Source organism: Nelumbo lutea, chromosome 1 (assembly GCF_056320005.1).
Source record: "Nelumbo lutea isolate HS-2025 chromosome 1, American lotus-T2T, whole genome shotgun sequence".
NCBI lineage: Eukaryota > Viridiplantae > Streptophyta > Magnoliopsida > Proteales > Nelumbonaceae > Nelumbo > Nelumbo lutea.
In genome coordinates this window covers 203,791,419-203,812,677 of record NC_142684.1, presented here as the reverse complement: position 1 = coordinate 203,812,677, position 21,259 = coordinate 203,791,419, and the positions used below count along the sequence as shown (strand labels likewise).

Here is a 21,259-nt window from a genome sequence, read left to right as displayed (position 1 = left end):
CATGCACCCTCTAGTGATGATTCTTATTTTATGATTGATGCCATTGAATTGACAATTGATGAATGCTTTTAGGTAAGTAGAATAACTGATCCTCTTGCCTGAACGATAAGCCTAAATTCAAGGGAAAGGGGTTTCTTAAATTAGAGAACTTAGGCAAATTGCCTGGACCATTAGGTAAGCCATCACTCCAAGAACCCCCCACCCTTGAACTGAAGCAATTACCATCCCATTTAGAGTATACTTTCCTTGAGGAACCATCAGATCTCCCCGTGATAATTTCTGCAGTGCTGAATCCCTTACAAAGAGAAAAATTATTAAGAGTGCTGCGGGAACACAAAAATGCTATAGCTTGGAAGGTAGAAGATATCAAAGGCATTAATCCATCAATCTGCACTCACAGAATTTTGATGGAAGAGGACAGCAAGCCTTCCATTCAACCCCAAAGGCGCCTGAACCCCAACATGAAAGAAGTGGTAAAGGCTGAAATAATTAAGTTGTTAGATGCTGGGATCATTTATCCTATTTCTGATAGTTCTTGGGTAAGCCCTGTGCAAGTTGTGCCCAAGAAAGGGGGTACGACTGTTGTTCCAAATGAGAAAAATGAACTCATCCCTACTAGAACCGTTACCAGATGGCGTGTGTGTATTGACTATAGAAAATTAAATGAAGCCACCCGGAAGGACCATTTCCCTCTCCAATTTATGGATCAAATGTTGGAGAGGCTAACCGGGCATGAGTATTATTGTTTCTTGGATGGATATTCAGGGTATAACCAGATACCAATTGCACCAGAAGATCAAGAAAAGACCACTTTTACTTGCCCATATGAAACCTTTGCATACCGAAGGATGCCCTTTGGGTTATGCAATGCCCCAGCAACCTTTCAGCGATGTATGATGTCTATATTTTCTGATATGGTTGAAAAATTTATTGAGATCTTCATGGATGATTTTTCAGTTTTTGGCTCTTCGTTTGATACATGTTTGAATAATCTGGAACAGGTGCTTACTAGATGTAAAGAAACACATCTTGTGTTGAATTGGGAGAAATGTCATTTTATGGTGCAAGAAGGCATAGTGCTTGGACACAAGATCTCTCAAAGAGGTATAGAAGTCGACAAGGCCAAGGTGGAGGCAATTGAAAAATTGCCAACCCCAACATCTGTTCGTTCTTTGAGAAGTTTCTTAGGACATGTCGGATTCTATAGGAGGTTTATTAAGGATTTCTCAAAAATTTCCAAGCCATTATCTACCTTGCTTCAGAAAGAAGTGCCTTTTGAATTTTCAACTGAATGCCTTCATGCTTTCAACATCTTGAAAGACAAATTGATCCATGCACCTATCATGGTAGCACCAGATTGGACCCTCCCATTTGAATTAATGTGTGATGCGAGTGATTTTGCTATAGGAGCTGTTTTAGGACAAAGAATGAACAAACATTTTCAGCCAATTTACTATGCTAGCAGAACCTTGACTGGACCCCAACTCAATTACACCACCACAGAAAAGGAGTTGCTAGCAGTAATATTTGCACTTGATAAGTTTCGTTCATATATGATATTATCCAAGGTTGTTGTCTACACAGATCACTCGGCATTAAGGCACTTGCTTACCAAGCAAAACTCAAAACCAAGACTGATCAGGTGGATCCTTTTATTGCAAGAGTTTGACATTGAGATTAGAGACATGAAGGGTGCTGCAAACCTGGCTGCTGACCATCTCTCCCGGTTGGACACGGTAAGCTCAAAAGAGGAGATAACCAGCAACATTCGAGAAGAATTTTCGGATGAGCAGTTGTACTCAATACAGAAATACTCATATCCTTGGTATGCTGATTTTGCTAATTATCTAGCTGCACAAGTCCTTCCTCCTAACCTTTCATATCAACAGAAAAAGAAATTCCTTTCTGATGTAAAATACTATCTATGGGAGGAACCCTTTTTGTATAAATTGTGTGCAGATCAGATCATAAGGAGATGTGTCCCCGAGGAGGAGATGGAGTCGGTACTCCAATTTTGTCATGATAAAGAAGCAGGAGGTCATTTTGGAGCTAATCGCACCGCAGCCAAGGTTTTGCAATCAGGTTTTTATTGGCCCACACTTTTCAAAGATGCCCATAGGTATGTGTCCACATGTGACAAATGCCAAAGATCGGGAAACATTTCCCAACGGAATGAAATGCCCCTTTCCAATATTTTAATCTGTGAAATCTTTGATGTTTGGGGTATAGATTTCATGGGACCTTTCCCGAATTCTTTTGGAAATAAGTACATCCTCGTTGCAGTTGACTATGTATCCAAATGGGTAGAAGCCATGGCTTTACCCACAAATGACTCAAGAAGGGTGGTACACTTCCTAAAGAAGCTATTCTCCCGATTTGGCACTCCGCGAGCTATAATTAGTGATAGGGGAACTAACTTCTGCAATAGCCAATTTGAGAGGTTAATGCAGAAATATGGAATTACACATAAATTAGCTACCCCTTATCACCCTCAAACCAGTGGCTAAGTGGAGTTGGCTAACAGGGAACTCAAAAGAATTCTGGAAAAGACCGTAGCATCTGCCAGAAAAGATTGGTCCATCAAATTAGATGATGCATTATGGGCATACAGAACTGCATTTAAGACACCCATTGGCATGTCCCCCTACAGATTGGTCTTTGGTAAAGCATGCCATTTACCAGTTGAATTAGAACACAAGGCCTATTGGGCTCTTAAATTATTAAATTTTGACATTCAGGCCACAGGGGCTAAAAGGCGGTTGCAATTGAATGAATTGGATGAATTCAGACTTACCACCTATGAGAATGCCAAAGTTTATAAAGAAAGAATAAAAAACTGGCATGATAAGAACTTGCTGAGACGGAACTTTTATGTAGGCCAACAGGTATTGTTATATAATTCCCGTCTCCGCTTGTTTCCAGGTAAGCTGAGATCCAGGTGGTCTGGACCCTTTACCATTTCACAGGTTTTTCCCCATGGGGCTATAGAACTCACCCACCCGGTTCAGGGCACGTTTAAAGTAAATGGTCAGCGCCTAAAACCATATTTAATGGGCGGTACTGTACCCCCTCCATCCACTGTTTATCTTGATAACCAATAATCTTTTATGCTTGCTCATGAACAGGTTAAGGAATCTTTTTGTCATTTATCTTTTTAGAATATTAGTTAGTAAAATAAAGATCTTTTTCTCAAAATTCCAATTCTTTAAGGACTCAGTTCATCATTTTCTTTTCTTCAGTTTGCTCTAGCAAGTGTGATCCCCTAACACTACGAACATTGAGGACAATGTTCATCTTAAGTGTGGGGGAGTGAGCCCGAGGCTAGGATATGGGGGCTGAAACCATGCACCCCAACACACATATGCAGGCAATGACATAACCAAAAAAAGACTGGAACCCCTCAAATTCATTACTATTTATTTGATGATTTTTTTTTTAAGAAAGAATTCAATGAGTTGAGGGAGACTGATGTACTTGTTAAGTTTTTATTCTTGTGAATAACCCAGTTTGATATATGCATGAGAAAAGGAGAGCTGAATATGCCTTTCAGCATGACTAGCCCTAACTTCCTTCATGTGTATGGAAGCCCTTGATTTCATTGTTAATGGTCAAGAAAGCTAGTGCACATCTGAAGTGTTGATTCTTGAGGTTCAATAATTGTAAAGAAGGACAAAAACCCAAATTGACTCCGCTATTCTGAGCTGAATAGTAAAACTAGCAGCTTAGAACATGAGTCCTATTTACCTACCTCAAGCAAGTGACCAGTGTGAGATGGAGCATAAGATGCACTCACACCAAAAAAAAAAAAAAAGAAAAGAAAAGAAAAGTGTGAGATGGAGCATAAGATGCACTCACCCCTAGAATTAAGAAATTGTGGTGATAGCTGAGGTTCAAAGGGGCACTCTAAAGTTGAACTCTCATTAAGATTTAGTTACAGATGTGAAACTTAGTGAAATTTGATTATTAACCTTGACAATTAAGGAGCTGATTTATATATGAATTAGGAGTGAAGGGTAGACTATGATGAAATTCATATTCTCCTTTCTTTGGATCTTATACATATCTTAAATAGTAATTTACAAGAATAAGAGTTGAGCACCTACAAAAGTCCCCCAACTACTGAATGAATTTCTATCTTAAAAAGTTCACCAGGTAAATGGTGAGAACAGAAGGGGGAAATGTTAAGTTTATGGCTGATGTCTTTGCTTGAGGACAAGCAAAAGCTTAAGTGTGGGGGTATTTGATGAACCTACAATTTATCTATATTTTATGAGGTTTTTGCATGAAATTTTATGCTGGTTTAATTAGATTTTGCCCTATTTTAGATTGATTGCAAGAAAGATTTCAGGGGGAGCCAAATCAACAAAAAAAAGGCAAAAGCAAGAAAAAAAAGCCCAAAATTTATCAAGTTCAGCCCGGCCCAACCATGAGAGCAAGGGAGTTTCATTCGGCCCAAGTAGTGCAAGCTAACTCTTTGGAAAACCCAAGGGAAGAAGCATAGCAAGAAGGAAATTTTGGCCCAGCCCATTTTTAGCCCAAATAACAGCCTAGAGTGTAGCCCACATGAGCTCAAAAGCAAGCTAAGTTTTAGCCCAAATAGCAGCCCAAAGGGAGCTAGGGGCGGCAACTCCTAGAAGTTTCTTGAAGAGAAGGAGGGAGCACTCTAGAAGGTTCATGAGGGGTGTAATACACCCAATTCTAGAGACTTCAAGAAGGGGCAAGAGCCCCCTTGAAAAACTATATAAGGAGGCCTCTAGGAAGGGGGAGAGGTGTTCAATTGCTTGAGAGGAAGGCTCTCCCACTCTTAGAGGTTCGGCCACCTTGAGAGAAGAGAGGAGAAGAAGGCTAGGCGCAAGGAAGAAGAAGAAGAAGGGCTGAAGGAAGTTCAAGACAAGCAAGCTAGAAGAGAAGGTGAGTTCGAATTGAGGGTTTGTGATTCAAAGATCTTTTGTAATAAATCAATTGTATTTCATTCTCTTTTGATTCGAATTCAGTTTTCTTTGTTATATTTTCTTTCTTCTTTCTCCTTGTTAAAATTCTTCCTTGATGTATTTCAACTTGTAAAATTTCAGTTCAGCAATCCAATTCTTTTTTATTCATTCAAATGGTCATGAATTGTACTTGAAGTTTCTTGAATAAGGGTGTTATTGTAGATTAATTCGGCCAACTAACCTTCAAAACTCAGATCTGAATTTGCAAGATCTGAATTGCTTGAAAGAGAATTCAGATCTGCAATTTTTAGATTGGCCGAATTAATCTACAGCTTGGAATTCCTAGAGTGCTTGAGAGAGACTCTAGGAATTCAGATCTACTATTCAAGAACTGAATTGAGCGCAAGGTTAGAGATAACTTGCACAATTCAGTTGGTGATCAATTCATATTTGAATTGATGCCTTAGAAGTGTTTGAAGAAATGCATGCATGGGGATTAGATTCTTGCTAGACATAGAAGAACCGTCACTCATGCATAGGATGAACATGCGCTTGAGAGAGGCTGTTCATGACCTTGGGGTTTCACCAAACCAAGGCTCAATCATGATTTATTCGAATGATCCAAATTGATAGATTGCTGAATTCTGATATTGACATTTACTGCTTACTCTTCTAACCTGATTTGAAGGCAATTGGGCCAATGATTTAGATAGATTTTAATTTAGGATTTTTTTAGCTTTCATTAAAGTTTTGATTTATTTGTTGATCAGATAAGAAGTGCTCAATTTAGTATTGGTAATTGTTTTCTAAATCCTCGTGGGAACGATACTTCACTCACTACTTTATTACTTGAACGGCTAGTGCACTTGCTAGTGTCACAATGAGCCACACATCACATTCACCCAACTGCACGGGGGCAAATTCAACTTTAAGAAGAGTGACCAAATAGCACGACTCATCCTTTATATTCACTACAATTCTCAGTTCTCAATAACAGTTCTGCAATTCTTCTGCATTTCGGGTTTGGAAAGCATTCACTGATAAGTTCCCTTTCTACCTTTCTCTGTATAATTTTTACAACAATTAATTTGTTAGATATACTATACATTTTCAATATCATAGCAGGACCTTATTATTGGTTTTAACCTTCAAGTTTTCTCGAGCCACCTTTTAAGAACTTTCTTTTATTAGCACTATACCAACTAAAAAACTAAAAAAGCAAAAGAAAATGAGCAATTAATCATTTAAATTAGTAATTTATTCCACCATTTCCCATTATTTTCTTAGTATATTCCTTGTTTATAATAATTTGATCCTTATTGTTATTGACATATTACTGCAATTTTTGTGAGTTCCCTACTTATCACACCCATGCATAACCCGATAATATCCACAGTATCCATACTCAATCCTGAAATTTTGAACCTTGAAAGAAACTCAGATAAATGGAGAAAAAAAAGTGATAGCGAACAAGTAAATAAAAAGAAATGAGTAATGTATCTATACTAATTTGCACATCTAAAGTCCCATTCAATCAAAACTCTTCTTTTTTTGTTGGATACTCTGTAGGTGGATATTTTAGAACTAATAAAATCAATTTAGTCTTAGTATTGAGTATGTCGGTTATCCTGAAAAGTCATCTATATTTAATCATAGAAACATACAAATATATTGCAATATTTTAAACCTTTAGGCTCAGTTTGGAAGGAGTATAATTATAAACATGCACAGTGCAAATACATATTTGTATTTGTATTCCTTCCAAACTGAGCCTTAGTTGCGTTTGGATAAATTTTAGGATCTGTGCTTTTGAAGCCCAAAAACACAAATCCCAAAGTTAGGCTTTGTGTTTGACGCTTAAATGTGTTGGTTTCATATCATTTGTCTTTAAAAGCAACGCTTAAAGAACACAAAATATGCTCCTTCGCTCAATTTTGTTTTTCAGCAAATCTAAGATGTTAATGCACAGATGAGAAGGGCTGTGAAAACGATATGAGAATGATTTTGTGAAAATCAAATCCGATTTCGTTCTAAACGCTTTAGAACACCATTCTGGCCTTCCTTGGCCGTGTCTTATTTTGCTTTGGAAATCCGGAACTATCCTCACTTGCATTTTGCTGTATAAATAGACGATATAATACTAGGGCGCACCTTCTAGGCCAAGCTGCTAAAACGTCTGAGCACCAGCAATTTATATTTAACCATAAACCAGCTATCGGACCTTAAAACTAACACAGGAGTACTCGTATGTATGTTGTTGTATCAGACCATTGAATCCCTCAAACTCATCGGAACAGCCATCAGCCTTTCAACTAGTAAGTACAATGGATCAAAGGTTTTAAAAACCGATCTGGAACCGGAATCATTTTGGCTACCAGTTTTCAAGTCAACTGTTCAAATGCCTGGTTCAAACAGAGTCTGTTCCAACAAAAAATTAAAAAAAAATAATAATTAAGATAAAAAAAAGGCTAAAAACTGTTGAACAGTTCAACGGTTCGACCGCCTGAGTCAATGAATCGCTGACCCATTCAACGATTTTTTTTGCCAAGAATAGGATTTAGGGTAACAACTATGAGCCGTACAAGTGGATGACGATAGCAACGTTGGAAATTTTGGTTCTCATTGAACCCCACCAAAATACCAAAAAATTTGAGCCCACCAAGGCACCAAATACAATCTGCAACGTAAGAACTTGTTAACATTTCCACAAAATCAATGCGTTTATAAAGTTTCGTCACAGAACAAAATGTGGGCCAAGGATTATCTCTGCAGGTGTTATTTCTCGATTCTGAGGTGGTTCGGAGTAATAGGAGCTATAGTGAAAACTGAAAACCATGCAATTTCGAGAAGGTGGTGAAGAGAAACAACCTAGCTTTTAAACAAACCTTCCCTCAATGGTCAATACAACACAAAATGTAGCTAGCACAATACTATTTACCTAGGTCATAGGCTCAGCTCGAAAATAGGGAAAAGCTTCTTAGCTTTTCAAGTCAACCCAAAACACCAATAACTAATCAGTGATATTAGGACTAAAATCTAATGAGATGAGGGGGCCTATACACCATGAGGTTGGAAGAGCTCATCTACACTGAACATGTTCTAACCTCATCTTTCCCTGACAAAAATACTAGAGATTTTCCTTTTCTTTTCCCTTTTTTGGGCCACTCATGTGATTAAAGCTTGATCACCAAGCAATAGCATAGAAAACAGAAAGATAAGTTCGAAGTACTTGTCATTAATAGAAAGTGTACCATATTCCAACCAAGCTGCCCCAGAGACTAATTTTAGGTCAAACTGTTACCTAATAGACATTGTAGAAGATGACCGAAGCCGTTTTTATTTTACAGACCAACCAAGTAAAGATTTTCTAGGTCCCTCATATTGTTAAAGTCACCTTGTTATGAAGAATATGTTATCCTGAGACGCTCATTAAGATAGTCCCCACTGCGGATGGGAGGAAACCTGCAAGCACAATAAAGACTTTCTTTTGATAAATAGAATGCAACAAGAGTCAGGTAAATAGATTAACGTGAATTCTATTTATTTCCAGTATATATATATATATATTTTAACAACAATAACAAGTGAAAATTATCACAAGTAAGCCCACAAATGGACCATCTAGAGGTGATTCCCAACCCATCTGCATTTGCACAATGCTTATAGGACAGCTGTCAATAAATATATCCGTACCTTGGGGGAAACGTCTCTCTGCAGCAACTTTCCAAGCATTCAACTACACAATCAGAGTTGGGATCTAAAAAGAAGGCTGCCTGCAATATTGCAGGACAATAAGAAATATGTTTTCAAGTATAGATATAGTTTTTTAGTGCAACCAAAGCACAAGAGTTTCTTATAGTCTGAGACACAAGGCAATATGTGTGCCTGAATGAAGTGATACACACTTCATAGGTTGTACTCTTGTAAGTTCAAGTCCTACATAGAATATATTGTTCAACTCAACATCTGAAAATCATAGCTACAACTACAACCTACAAAATAATATATTAGCTTTTTAAACAGCAGGCTTGAGGTTAACTAATCAAAACATAGCAGCAAGCCAGGTGAGGAACACATAGGTTCAGGCATAGGTTCAGGCAAGGCGCACCCATAAAATGAGAATTGCCTGCAAACTTGGGTCTGCCTTTTGAACACTCTACTCAACAATAGCTCAAGTGCACAGACCAGTGTTTAAAAACAAAAAGAAATGCTCGGCCTTCTGTTATGTAACCAAGTAAAGAAATGGTAAGGTGGTGAATGGACTCATAATTAAAGGGCAGCCCAGTGCACAAGGCTCCCATCAATGCGGGGTTTGGGGAGGGAAAGATTTATGCAGCCTTACCCCAGGCGCATACAGAGACGCTATTTCCAAGCTTTGAACCCAGGTCACAATGGAGCAACCCAATCATTGAACCAAGGCCCACCCTTGGACTCATAATTCATTACTAAATTTATTAAAATGCACAAATACATTACAAAAATAGAAACTAAGGAAACACAGAGGAGAAGCCTAAGGTTGTGATGTCATGCAGTTAAAAGGCAAGTTCTTATGTCTTGGATGAAACGGCAGAGAACACATTGCACATCATAACAATTCTCAAGAAACAGATTAAAAGAAAATTTTAAGAGAATTTGAGAAACAAGCATATTGATATAGAGATAAATTTATAATCTGTTTCTTGAGAATTGTTATGATATGCAATGTGTTCTTCTCTGCAGACATTGAGTAAACCTAGTCTACTGCTGCTCTTTAACCTTTGTTCATCATCATCATCTAAGCCTTGTCCCAACAATATGGAGTCAGCTACATAAATCCTGCTCCGCCATTCTGTTGTATTCAATCCCATATTCACTGATAAACTGTTTAAATCATTTTGAACCACGTCAACAGTTCAACCCATGCCCTTTTGGTCTACCCCTAAATCTTCCAGCCCCTTCAAATTGTCACAGATAATTTCTCCCTAACCTTTATTTTTTCCTTCTATATTTTTATTTCTTGCTAAGGTTGGTTCCCTGTGATATATCTTCATTAAAATCTCCTTTCTAATTCATTTCTCTTAATATGTATCATGCGGGCATGAACCAAGCCAAGCCATCGTTCTTGGGGCCAGTCCATTTACTTGAGGCCAGTGGGCAAGTTCCTTAATAGAACAATGGCTTATTTAAAATAGGTACAACTATAAAAGGTTATATTAAACCAGGAAAAGTAAACTGGGAGGCAAATCAATAAGTACAGAATAGCGTTCTTCTCCCGTTGCCATAACTCGATGCAATGTTGAACTGCAAATGAGGAGAACAAGGCAAAATGAAATGTCAAAACAATGTCTTTCAATAAATCCAGTATTGGTATCACAATTTGTAAGAAAAATTGGAATCTTGAACCTAGAAAGGAAAAAGATTGTAAGTGCTGAAAGAAAGGCCCATAAATTATACAATGAGGAAGAGGAATTACCGAAACAAACAATTAGTCCATCTCTCAGTCATGTCACCAATGTTAACAATAAAAGCTCTGCAAGTCAATAATATGCGACAAGAAACTTCACAATTCTGAGGATATAATATATCTAGGCTGATAAAAGTGAAACAAACTGCTATTCATTAAAGTAGTCCATGACAAAGGTGACCTTACTAATTGAAGCTAAAGGCAAACTTCTGGAGTTCTGGTTTAGAAATCAACACAACATAAATAGCCAGTCGGCCAGACTTCCCCATTTACCCTATACTTGCAAATTTAGAAAAGCATGTTTACTCAAGAAAAGAACATCTGCTGAGGTAAAAGTTAATGTACAACTAGTCCTAGTGGAATGTAGATGCATCCTAGCAATGTAACTCCCTGAAACATAAACAACTCAGAGACTTTGAATTAAAGTCAACTCTATCTGATTATCTTATTCTTAGACTGCACTGACACTTCAGACAATGGAACAAAAGATTGCACTCTGCTCACGTGCCAGAGTTACATCATCAGGTATTATTAAACTGCATGAAAGTAATGCACTTACCCATTGAGATGATGAACATCCTCCCATACCTGAGGCAGATTATCCTTTTCTCTGCAGATCTGTTAAAGAAAAAAATGTGATATTAGAATAATGTCAGCAATCAAAATTTGAGAGACAATCATTTTTTTTACCAATAGATATGAGACAATCTTTTTTTGACCATTAGATATACATACCTGAAGTCCACGGACTCCATCTGTTGCTAGAAGAGTTATCATCCCATAATCTGAATGAGCAGAAGCACCATATGTTCCATCACTGGAAACATCCATTCCACCTGAAATCAAAGCAGTTAATATTTGTTAAAAAAATAAAATAACCCATAGAAGCAGAACATTTGCATGGTCGAAGTACCAAGCAAATATAAAAGAGGAAAAACAAAAGAAGAAAATTACCAAAGGGAGCTCGATGCCCTAACAGCACCTGGATTTGGCATATGGATCAAACCAAGTTGGGAGCTAAAACTGGGAGACGTCAAACATCCCCCCCCCCCAATAGGTGTGAATTGTATTTTAAGTAGTATAAACTCTCAATCACTGACTCGCTACTAGAAGTTGGTATGATGATCAACCACAATCATCAATCCATTCATGCAAAGTGCAAGCTTTGTTTCCAAAATACAACTTATGACAAAAAATGAAGCACCCAAAAATACATGCATGTGAAACAGTGTATAACTTAAATTTCCCTAAGATATATAGCCAACTAATAAACTAAAATGCTATTTGTAAATTATGTGTATAAAGGATAGAACAATAAGTAGCTTTCTGAAACACATTATGGCCATCAGTGCAGAAGAAAAAAAAGTCAAGAATACAAATAAATAGGATAAATGATTACCTGTGAAGAAACTACAACAAAAGAGGGAGAAATTTTAGAAAGAAAATTTGTATTACCAAACCTGGATAGTGTAAAAGGCGAAGAAATGCCATTGGTGAATCCAATGCCCCAATTTTCTCAAAGAAATTCTCTTCCAAGTTCAAAGCAAGAGCAATCAAGGAGATTAACTTTTTCCCAGCAGTGCTGACAAAGTAAAATGCAATATCCATTATGACATGTTCTTAGAGAAAGAAAAGGGAAAAGACATAGAAAAGGAATCTTGCCCCTATATAAGCACATGTACATCATCATCATCTAAGCATTGTGCCAACTATATGGGGTTGGCTACATGAATCCTGTTTTGTCATTCCATTCTGTTCAGTGTCATATCCATTGTTAGAAGATTTTAACAAAAAGGAAATTTATAGAAGACACAAGTCGCACAATAAAACATTGTGACCTGGGTGATCAGGGTTCAAATCTTGGAAATAGTCTCTGTGTATGGGTAAAGCTACATACATCTGTCCCTTCCCATACCCTGAATTTGCACTAGGTTGCCATTTTTACACAAGAAAACATTGCTTCACCCCCCTCCCCCACAAAGAAGTAAAGTTAGGATTGAATGATAAAATCATGAAACTTACAGGACTTTTTCATAATAAAATTCCATAGTTGGTCTCCAAGATGGCAGAGCTTCTACAATTTCCTAGCCAAAACAGTATCAAGATTTCTGTTCAACAAAACCTCTTCAATAAAAAGCAATTCTCAAGGTAACAGCAAGAAATGCAACAAGAGAATTGAAAAATAAAAAGATAATGTCAGACACAAGGCAGAAATTGGTTCATGCTTGTTATCAATCTATGATGATAATACTAGATACATGAAATAAAAACTCAATAACCCTTAAAGATGATGAGAACAAACAATACCATCCGAAGGCCATTGATTCAGATGACTTTGTGCAAGGCCTTCTATAGGGCCAATATAGAAACTCTCCTTCAGGTCACCTGGTTCCCATTACATGCAGAAGATCAGTATTGTATCATGTTGTGTGTGTGTGTGTGTGTGAGAGAGAGAGAGAGAGAGAGATCCTGACATCGCAAATATGAGTTCATGACATGGCCAATAGGTAATAGTGATCTGATAGAAATTTTTGCAAATCAAAGGGACTTCTGAATAAAATACCAAATAAGCCTTCCAGCGATGTAATAAATACCCCAAATCTGACAGACAAGAAACATAGACGCAACTCAAGCGGTTATGCTTAGTATGTATGATGTTCAAGGACCAATAACTAGGAGCACTGTTGCCAAGTTTTGTAAAACTAATCCAGCCTTTCAATTATAAATGCAGGTCGGGAGTCAAAATTAAATAATTCCTTCCAAAAGAATCCCCAGTAACAAGGATGCAGCATAGAATATTTAAAAAAAAAAAAAAAAAAAAAAAAAAAAAAAAAAAAAACTTGAACACCATATTAAGGTATGTCAACATAGGAAAAAGGAACCCAGATAGAAAATCACATTTTAGATGGTATCATCTTGCCAAAGGTGTATCAACGTAGTGTGACAAAAGATTAGTCAATTTTCTTTCAAACAACAGCAAACACAATTCAGACATGAGAATAAACTTAAACAAGGTGCAGGTTCAATGCAGAACTACTGGCTCCTACCTAAAAGTGCGAGTCTTCAGTATGTAAATTGAGGTTTTCCCATCAAGTTCTTATTAATCTATCATTTGGATTCCATTACTTATAATGGATCTTATTTGGTTTCTTCTGTTATGTTGCAGACTTCCATTACAATACATTGTGTTGGGAGACTCCATCCCTCAATATCCTCCAAAATGGAGAGACTACTTAATGTTTGTATCCGTCCAATTTACAATTCCTTTTTCCTCTCTACTTACTTTTTTATCAATCCTAGTTACCACCTGTACCTAAATGCTACCAATTCAAAAAAATGCCTCAATTCCATCCACCGTTTCACCCTTAGTGACATTTTAATCTCTCCATTTTTAAAATAATCATGTGTTATGATTTTTGGCATGAAACCTAACTACCAATTTGTTATGGTTTTCAGCATTATAACCTTCTTTATTGTCCCATTAATTGGAGGGTCCTGATCACCACAAGAACAAAATCAAGGCGAAGACACATATAAACAAATTCACAAGACTGAAATAGAGATGAAAGGCTAACAGACTGATAAGAGTACAGCGGCAAACCTCTAATATTTAATGAAGGATCAAGTTTCTCGGCATAAAAAGGTGTGTAACCTCTGTGTTCCTTACGCACGAGTTTCATCTTTTCTTCCAGAGGAAGCGAGAAGAATTTTTTACTCTCCGCAAATACTCTCTTAAGCAGTTCCTCCTCAACCCCATGATTCACAAGGTAAAAGAAACCACAGTCCTCGCATGCCTGAATTTTCCACTACAGTATTAAAATTACATGAAAAAAAAAAAAGAAAGCAGAGAAGAAACCAATTTTAAATTAAGCAAGGACTTAGAGTTCGAGATGAAAGTACCAAAGAGAAATTATCCCACTTGTAAAACAAGTGGTTTGAATAAATAAATAATTTCCGGTTAAGAAGGAAACTAGTAAATCAAATTATTCCAGATAACTAGTTAAAATCAATTTATCCCAGGAAACTGGTACCAAAGAGAAATCATCCCAGATAACTAGTTAAAATGTTAAGAAGGAAACTGGTAAATCAAATTATTTGAATAAATAAAGAATTTCCAGTGAAGTCAAGCTATCTGGTCTCTACGACGACATTCTTATTAAAAAGGCTCCCAGAGCAAAGAGAAAGAAAAAAAAAAAGGAATGATGAAAAACTAAAGAAAACCGATAGGTAAATTAATAAAAACCTAGAAACTGTTTAAGTTAAGCTGCTCAATATTCAATATAGTATGGAATTTAATAGTGAAGTCTTAAACAGTTAAACTACGAATACGCTTAATTTAATATCAAAATCATGGTGTTCGAAGAAGAACCAGAAATAGAGATAATTGTAGGGTTTTGAGGAACAAACCTGACGGATCGATTTGGCTGCTGATATGCGATCTGAAGATGATAAGTCGACGATGGGAAGCTTCAGAGTTGCCGCCATTTCTTTCCCTCCTTTTTTGTGTTCGTGCATCTGTTGACGGTTGTCTTGCCGCTCCGTGGTCTATCGCTTGGGAAGTTGGGATAACTAAATCCCCAAATAGGCAAATACCAAGTGATCGTGGATCAGGCCCAAGCGCGCTCAGCACCTGAAAGTCGGAATGGGCTCAACCTAGGCCTGAGCCCAGTAATGTTCGAGTGGACGCCCGGTAACACATTTAGCTCTAATTTATAAATGCAAGCAAGAGATTGAAAACAGCCATCAAATTCAGCTAATTCTTTCTCGTATCAAAAAATTAAAGTCAACCAATTTGTTACCGAGGATTATACCGAAACCAGTATTTTCAATCCATCGTTGACCCCAGCCGGTAGAATTATTCGAACCATTACCCAGTTAGGATTTTAGGTTTGGTTCTGTTAAAATCGGTCATTCAATCTTGATTTGGTCAAAAATCAACTAATCTCGGTGATTTAATTATTGACCCGTTTATAATTTGGTAAAAAATTGTTGACTTTCAGATGTTATAACTTTACACTCCGATCAATTGGGGTGATTTTTTCATCGTGTCCTAACGCATCTTGCCTGCTATTTTTGCGGGAAAAAAAATATATATTTGGCCTCATGTCACAATTTTGTACACATCCACACATGCACTCACCCATTCACACACATATATATATTAGGCCTTGTTCACTTTTCGTGAAATTGTTTATCCAGGTAGGGATGTCAATTTTTCTCTTTTCCTCAATACTCGTGGGGATCTGCCCCGAATGGGGCGAGGATGGGAATGATTTACCCCTTGCAGGGACGGGGATGGGGAAATTTTCACCCCCGTTAGTGGGGATGAGGAGAGCACTCCCCACCCCGCGGGGACCCCGATCCCCACCCATGGGATCCCTACTAATATATATGTATATATGTATGTATATGTCATATATGTACACATACATCTATATATTGATGTTTTAAAAATATGGTTGAATATGTTTAAGTCTTTTTTAATAGATTGTAAATTTTAGTTATTTTATTTATTTTTATTTTTAAATAAAATAACAAAACAAAAACAAAATTATTAATATTATAAAAAATTATGGGGAATGGGGATCCCCACGGGGAACGGGGTTCCCCGTGGGGATGGGGATGGGGATAACCTTGTCCCCATTAGAGGGGATGGGGACAAGGACAGGGATGGGGATTTTCGTGGGGACGGGATGGGGAGAGGCTCCCCGTCCCTGCCCTGCCTCGTTGCCATTCCTATATCCAGGTAAATATGTATCTGGGTAAGTATTTCCTAGAAAACACTTATTCAAATAAGTATATTTACTGATATTCTTTTATTTTAGGCAATTTTGTCCCATTCAAGTATCGGCAACTTTCCCCCATGTGAGAAAGTTAATCCACCTAGATTTAGGGGATGGGTATCGCTTACCTCCTAGGAAAATAAATTTTCCCCTCTCTCAAAAAAAATTGAAAAAGAAAAAAAAAAACAAAAAAAACAAACGATCAAGCCCTTAGTTATACATCGGAAACATCTTTGAATGATAACATATAGTTAAGGCCTATTGTGATAAACAGATCAGCTATGAATCCTCCATTATCAGGGTTCGGATCTCCCGAGAGCAAAAACTCTAAGATCATTGAACTGCCAATACTTGGCTAAAATCCTAAAGAAAAAACAAGTTTACTGAATTTCAGCCCAAAAAATTGTTGTATTTGGTTGCGGTGCAATGTTATTTGGAATTGATGCAAAATTTTGCACTATAGCCTCTTTAATTTGAAAGAAGTCTTTTATATATTAAAACTCTTTTTTTTTTTTTTTACTTTTCCTTTTTTCTATCAAACCAAACACACTCTTAATGCTTCTCCAAAACAAATCAATTCCACCAATGGAAAATCTATGATGCGGGAAAGATATTGTATGAAAAGAGTTTTGACCAATCAAAACTCACCCATGCATGAATTTTGATAAATAACACATGATTTGCTACCATGTTTATGTTTATGATTCAAGTTGATTGGTCAGATGTTTTTCTGATATCATATCTTTTCCATATCATAATTGAACCCATCCTGCTGTTACGGGGGATCAAGAGATTCAAGACTTAAGGTTCTGTTTGGGATATAACTTTGTATTTTTTTTTGTTATTTTGTATTTGCATTGTATATATTTGTATTTTTATCCTTCCCAATTTTCAAACTAGGACTCAGTCTCCTGGGTTGTGTAGGTCCATGGAGCGGAAAACAAAAAACCACCAAAGCTTCAACTAAGGGTGCAAATGGATCAGATCCTGATCCGATCCTATTTGGTCAAATTCATATCACCCTTGTTTGGATCTTCGGATTGGATTTGGATAAACCCCTATCTGATCCAAGAAGATTCGATCCAATGTATATTACATATTTTTAAACATAAATATAATATAATATATATATATATATATATGTTATATTTATTTATAAATATATTTTTATAAATTTGTTATATTATTTATTTTTTTATAAAAGACATATATATATGATCAAAATAATTAAAAATATTTGTATTTTTTGTTTTTATTTTATTTAAATTAGTATATTTTATTTTTCTTTTAATAGTTTATTAATTTCTAAAGAAAACAAGTGGGATTGGATCAGATATGAAAATTTGACTTATCAATAGGATTCGAGTTCAAATCAAGTCCTATCAAATCTGATCGGATCCAACATAAATAGTATCGAATTGGATCCGTTTGCATCCCTCCCAACTAGGGGTGTCAACGATATTCGAAAATTTGATTTTGAATTCTAGATTCGACATAATCGAGTCGAATTCAAATCATTTGAATATCTAATTGGTCAAATTCGGATATCCTATACATATTGAATAGCTATTCGGATTCGAATTCGGATATGAAGTGATTCGATTCGATAAATATCCGAATTCAACCAATTATTTAATTCTTATATATAATATATGAAATTTTTAAATATTTTATATAATTTATATATATATAATAATTAAATTATATAAATAGTTTATATATTTATATACTTTATATAATAAAATATTTATTATTTTATATATTTATTAATTACCTAAAACAATTAATTAGTCAAATTCATTGAATTGAATATTCGAATATTTAATCGGATTAAAACTCAAATATTAATTTTTAATATCGGTCAGAATTTTTCAATCGGACTAAAATTCGAATTCGATCCGTTTAAACCCCTACTCCCAAATAGGCCATGAGTGATGATATTTTTCTTACAAATAATTGATATTCAGAATATAAACATCCGACGTAACTAAGATTTTCTTGCAAGTAAAACCATGAATACAGGTCCAGACTCCAGAGTACAAAAAATATAAGCAATTACTGGTACTGCGATACTACCAACATTCATTTGAAATATACTATCCCGTCACCACCACCCTCATAACAGTGCTCCGTTACCCCTCCGACGAGATTGGATTTGGAAACTGCTCGTCGTAGTCAAACATGTCGGTCGGAAAGTCATCTAAGAAGCTATCAGGCATCACTGGGTTGTCATATCCTCTTCCACAACCACAACTATCTTGAGCAATCCCTCCCGATCCAAAACATGGGAGCCCCGCAGCGAACTGTGCACCATTACAGCCAGGTTCATCATCAGGAGCCAGATGCCGTGAGAACACGTCTAAAGGGTTTGTGTCTGCAACTCCAACCATGAGGTCTTGGCTTTCTAGCAGAAGTGGAAGGTCCAGGGGATGCTGTGGGAACTGGGGAAATGGGAACTGCGGTAGAAGCTCCATGCATGGCTTCTTCTCAAGTTGGGTAAGGTTTGTATCCAAATTAAGCAGATTTAGCTCTACCAAATCCGGCAGAGGAACCATCATCTTCACCATTTCTGAGTTTTCCTTGTAGCAAGGTGAGTCAGACTCATCCTTGGTTGATGACTCTTCTCCCACATGAATGGAACTGATCAACTTAGGAGCCTGAAAGAAAAACAGAATTAATGGGGGAGTGATGAAGCAAGATATGGAAGAAAAGAAAACTAGAAGAGTTTGAGTCGTCTTTTTAATCTGATTAAAATGTGAAAGTATACCCAAGAAAAAGAAAAAGGAGAACCCATATGGGATAAATGAAAATTCCAGGAAAAAAAATGGGTTACAGAGACCCATCTTCATCTTGTTCTCTGGAGAATCCATGTGTGAGAAGTTCGTATCAGTTTTGACTGCTTTTTAGCAAGATGTAAACCATGCTGTAAGAATAATCCAAGCTTAAAACAATTTTGACTGAAACAGATACAGAGACCAAAATGGTCAAACACACTGGAGAACAGCATTGTGGATTGTTATTCTGTGGAGATATATCTTTGAAAGTAAGACAAACACATGATAAAATTACAAACTTCGTCTCTCTGAATTAAAAAATACTGAGAATCTAACAATTTATGAGTCGAGAAATACTGATCAGTTCAATGACATTTAAAAGTCAATCATTTATCTATCTTTTTTGGGGTTCTTTTCCATTTTCGTCATACCTCCTCCAAAGGTGGCAATTCATGGACAACAAGGGTTCTCCCATTGTTCTTCTGCGACTTGCTTGGTTGTGGAGTCTGAAGAATCCTTGCCAACCTCTTCTGTCTGCTACTCCAGAAGTTCTTCACATCGTTGTCCGTCCTACCAGGCAAATACGTCGCAATTCTTGCCCATTTGTTCCCGAATCGTGCCTGCAAATCGATCACCACCCTCTCTTCTTCTGCTGAAAATTTGCACCCACTTTTTCGCACGAATGTTTACAGTATTAATCAGCCACAATCAATTTTGCAACACACAGCAACAATTACACATTTATAACTACTGGGAAATGTTCAGGAAATAACACACATTGATATCACAGAAACAACCGAAACAAAGAAATTCGAGAATGACCCATGAACACAAACAGAGAACTTGTATGGAATTAGAAACAAAATAGAGGCTTACGTCTTTAAATCAGGTTTAAGCTTATTAACCCATCTGAGACGACAGGATTTTCCTGTTCTGGGCAAGAGGCCTTTGAGTCGAATGGAGCTCCAATCTCTGGGGCCATACTTGTTCACGTAATTCAACAGAATTTCGTCTTCCTCAGCCATCCATGGCCCTTTTCTCACTACCATTTCGTTCTTCTTTCCTTCCATTAATAATTGAATTTTTAAGTTGTTAAGATCGTCGTCGTTTGATTCTACCTACGAAAGCACTCTGTATTTAGTCAATTAGTTCTTCTCTAGCACAATGAGAAGCATATGGAGATGGAGGAAGAGGTCAATAGTTCATCATGGCTTATCGCTCGAAATCTTTTGAGACTGACATGATGATGATGTCTTTTAACGTTTCCTTCATTTTTTCTTTTTCCTTTTTTTTTTTTCATTCCCGCTATTTAATGGTGATTTAAAAGTGACGGTTAAAACGGTTACGGGCAGTCTGGCACTATCGAGTCCCACTAACCCAACGCCCACATCCCCATCATTTCAAAATAGTGATTGAATTTACATTTATACCCTTGCAAACTTTGCGGAATTACCAAACTCATCAGAACTTTCTGACCGTGAAATGCATATGATCGAGCGGCAGATGAAAGCCTTTGATGTAGTGATGCGGCCCCACCTTGAATCAGATGAAATGACATCTTGGTGGGGCCATAGCACTAAATCTAAGGTCTTGATTTTCAGTTTTAACCCAAAATCATGGAAGAGGAAGTTCCAGCCGGTTGAACCGTTTAAACCATCATCTGACCAGGATTTTAGGCCTGATTTGTTTAAGACGTGTCAATTGGTCAAAAATTGTTGACTTGGTCAAAAACCATTTGACCTGGTTGATTCAACCGTCGATCCATTCAACTCAGTCATCAGATCACGAGTTGCATACTCAATGCATGCAAATTTTGGAAGCCATATCTTTGCACACCAATGTGGGGTGATCTTTTTTTTAAAACCTTTATTGGCCTCAATCACAATTTTTAATATTTTTATAAATAAAAAAATTAAAGACTGAATTAAAAAAACATAAACTATATATAAAAAATAAATATAACATATCTAAAACATAGTTATATGTTATTTATTGATAAAATATGTATTTACACATTGCAAATTGTAATGACAGTCTGACCCATTTGACCCAAATGGTCGAACCGGTGACCCACGACCCACTGCAACAAAGTTGCCTTTTGATTTAAAAGGGCATTTTGGGCAATAAAAAGGAGGCCACGGTAATGACTTGAATAGGTTGTAAAGGGCTGAAAGCAACTACTCTCTTCAGTCTTACCCAGCGTTGTCGGGCGCACAAGTCATGAACCTACAAAAGCAGAGAAAACATAGCACATGGGATCCAAATAGGTGGGAATCGGCCATCCAATAACCGATAGTTTACAAGGTTGGAGGTGAACAGATCATTTAG

The 21,259-nt window shown here is 36.8% G+C and overlaps 2 protein-coding genes across 2 annotated transcripts; both read right to left on the bottom strand.

Moving 5' to 3' along the window:
• Positions 1–8,133: 8,133 nt before the first annotated feature.
• Positions 8,134–15,059, bottom strand: LOC148880483 (azadirone synthase LFS-like). The gene is made up of 11 exons (XM_088962388.1): positions 14,782–15,059; positions 13,976–14,168; positions 12,682–12,759; positions 12,397–12,448; positions 11,835–11,956; positions 11,110–11,210; positions 10,934–10,992; positions 10,384–10,440; positions 10,166–10,211; positions 8,625–8,704; positions 8,134–8,393 (listed from the first exon to the last, which is right to left on the bottom strand). The coding sequence occupies exons 1-11, from the start codon at positions 14,887–14,889 to the stop codon at positions 8,330–8,332; spliced, it is 960 nt and encodes a 319-aa protein (XP_088818514.1). The 5' UTR covers positions 14,890–15,059; the 3' UTR covers positions 8,134–8,329.
• Positions 15,060–18,140: 3,081 nt separating this feature from the next.
• On the bottom strand, positions 18,141–20,214 carry LOC148880482 (transcription factor DUO1-like). The gene is made up of 3 exons (XM_088963874.1): positions 19,808–20,214; positions 19,363–19,600; positions 18,141–18,814 (listed from the first exon to the last, which is right to left on the bottom strand). Exons 1-3 carry the CDS (start codon positions 19,999–20,001, stop codon positions 18,290–18,292), a joined length of 957 nt encoding a protein of 318 aa, XP_088820000.1. The 5' UTR covers positions 20,002–20,214; the 3' UTR covers positions 18,141–18,289.
• Positions 20,215–21,259: the final 1,045 nt, after the last annotated feature.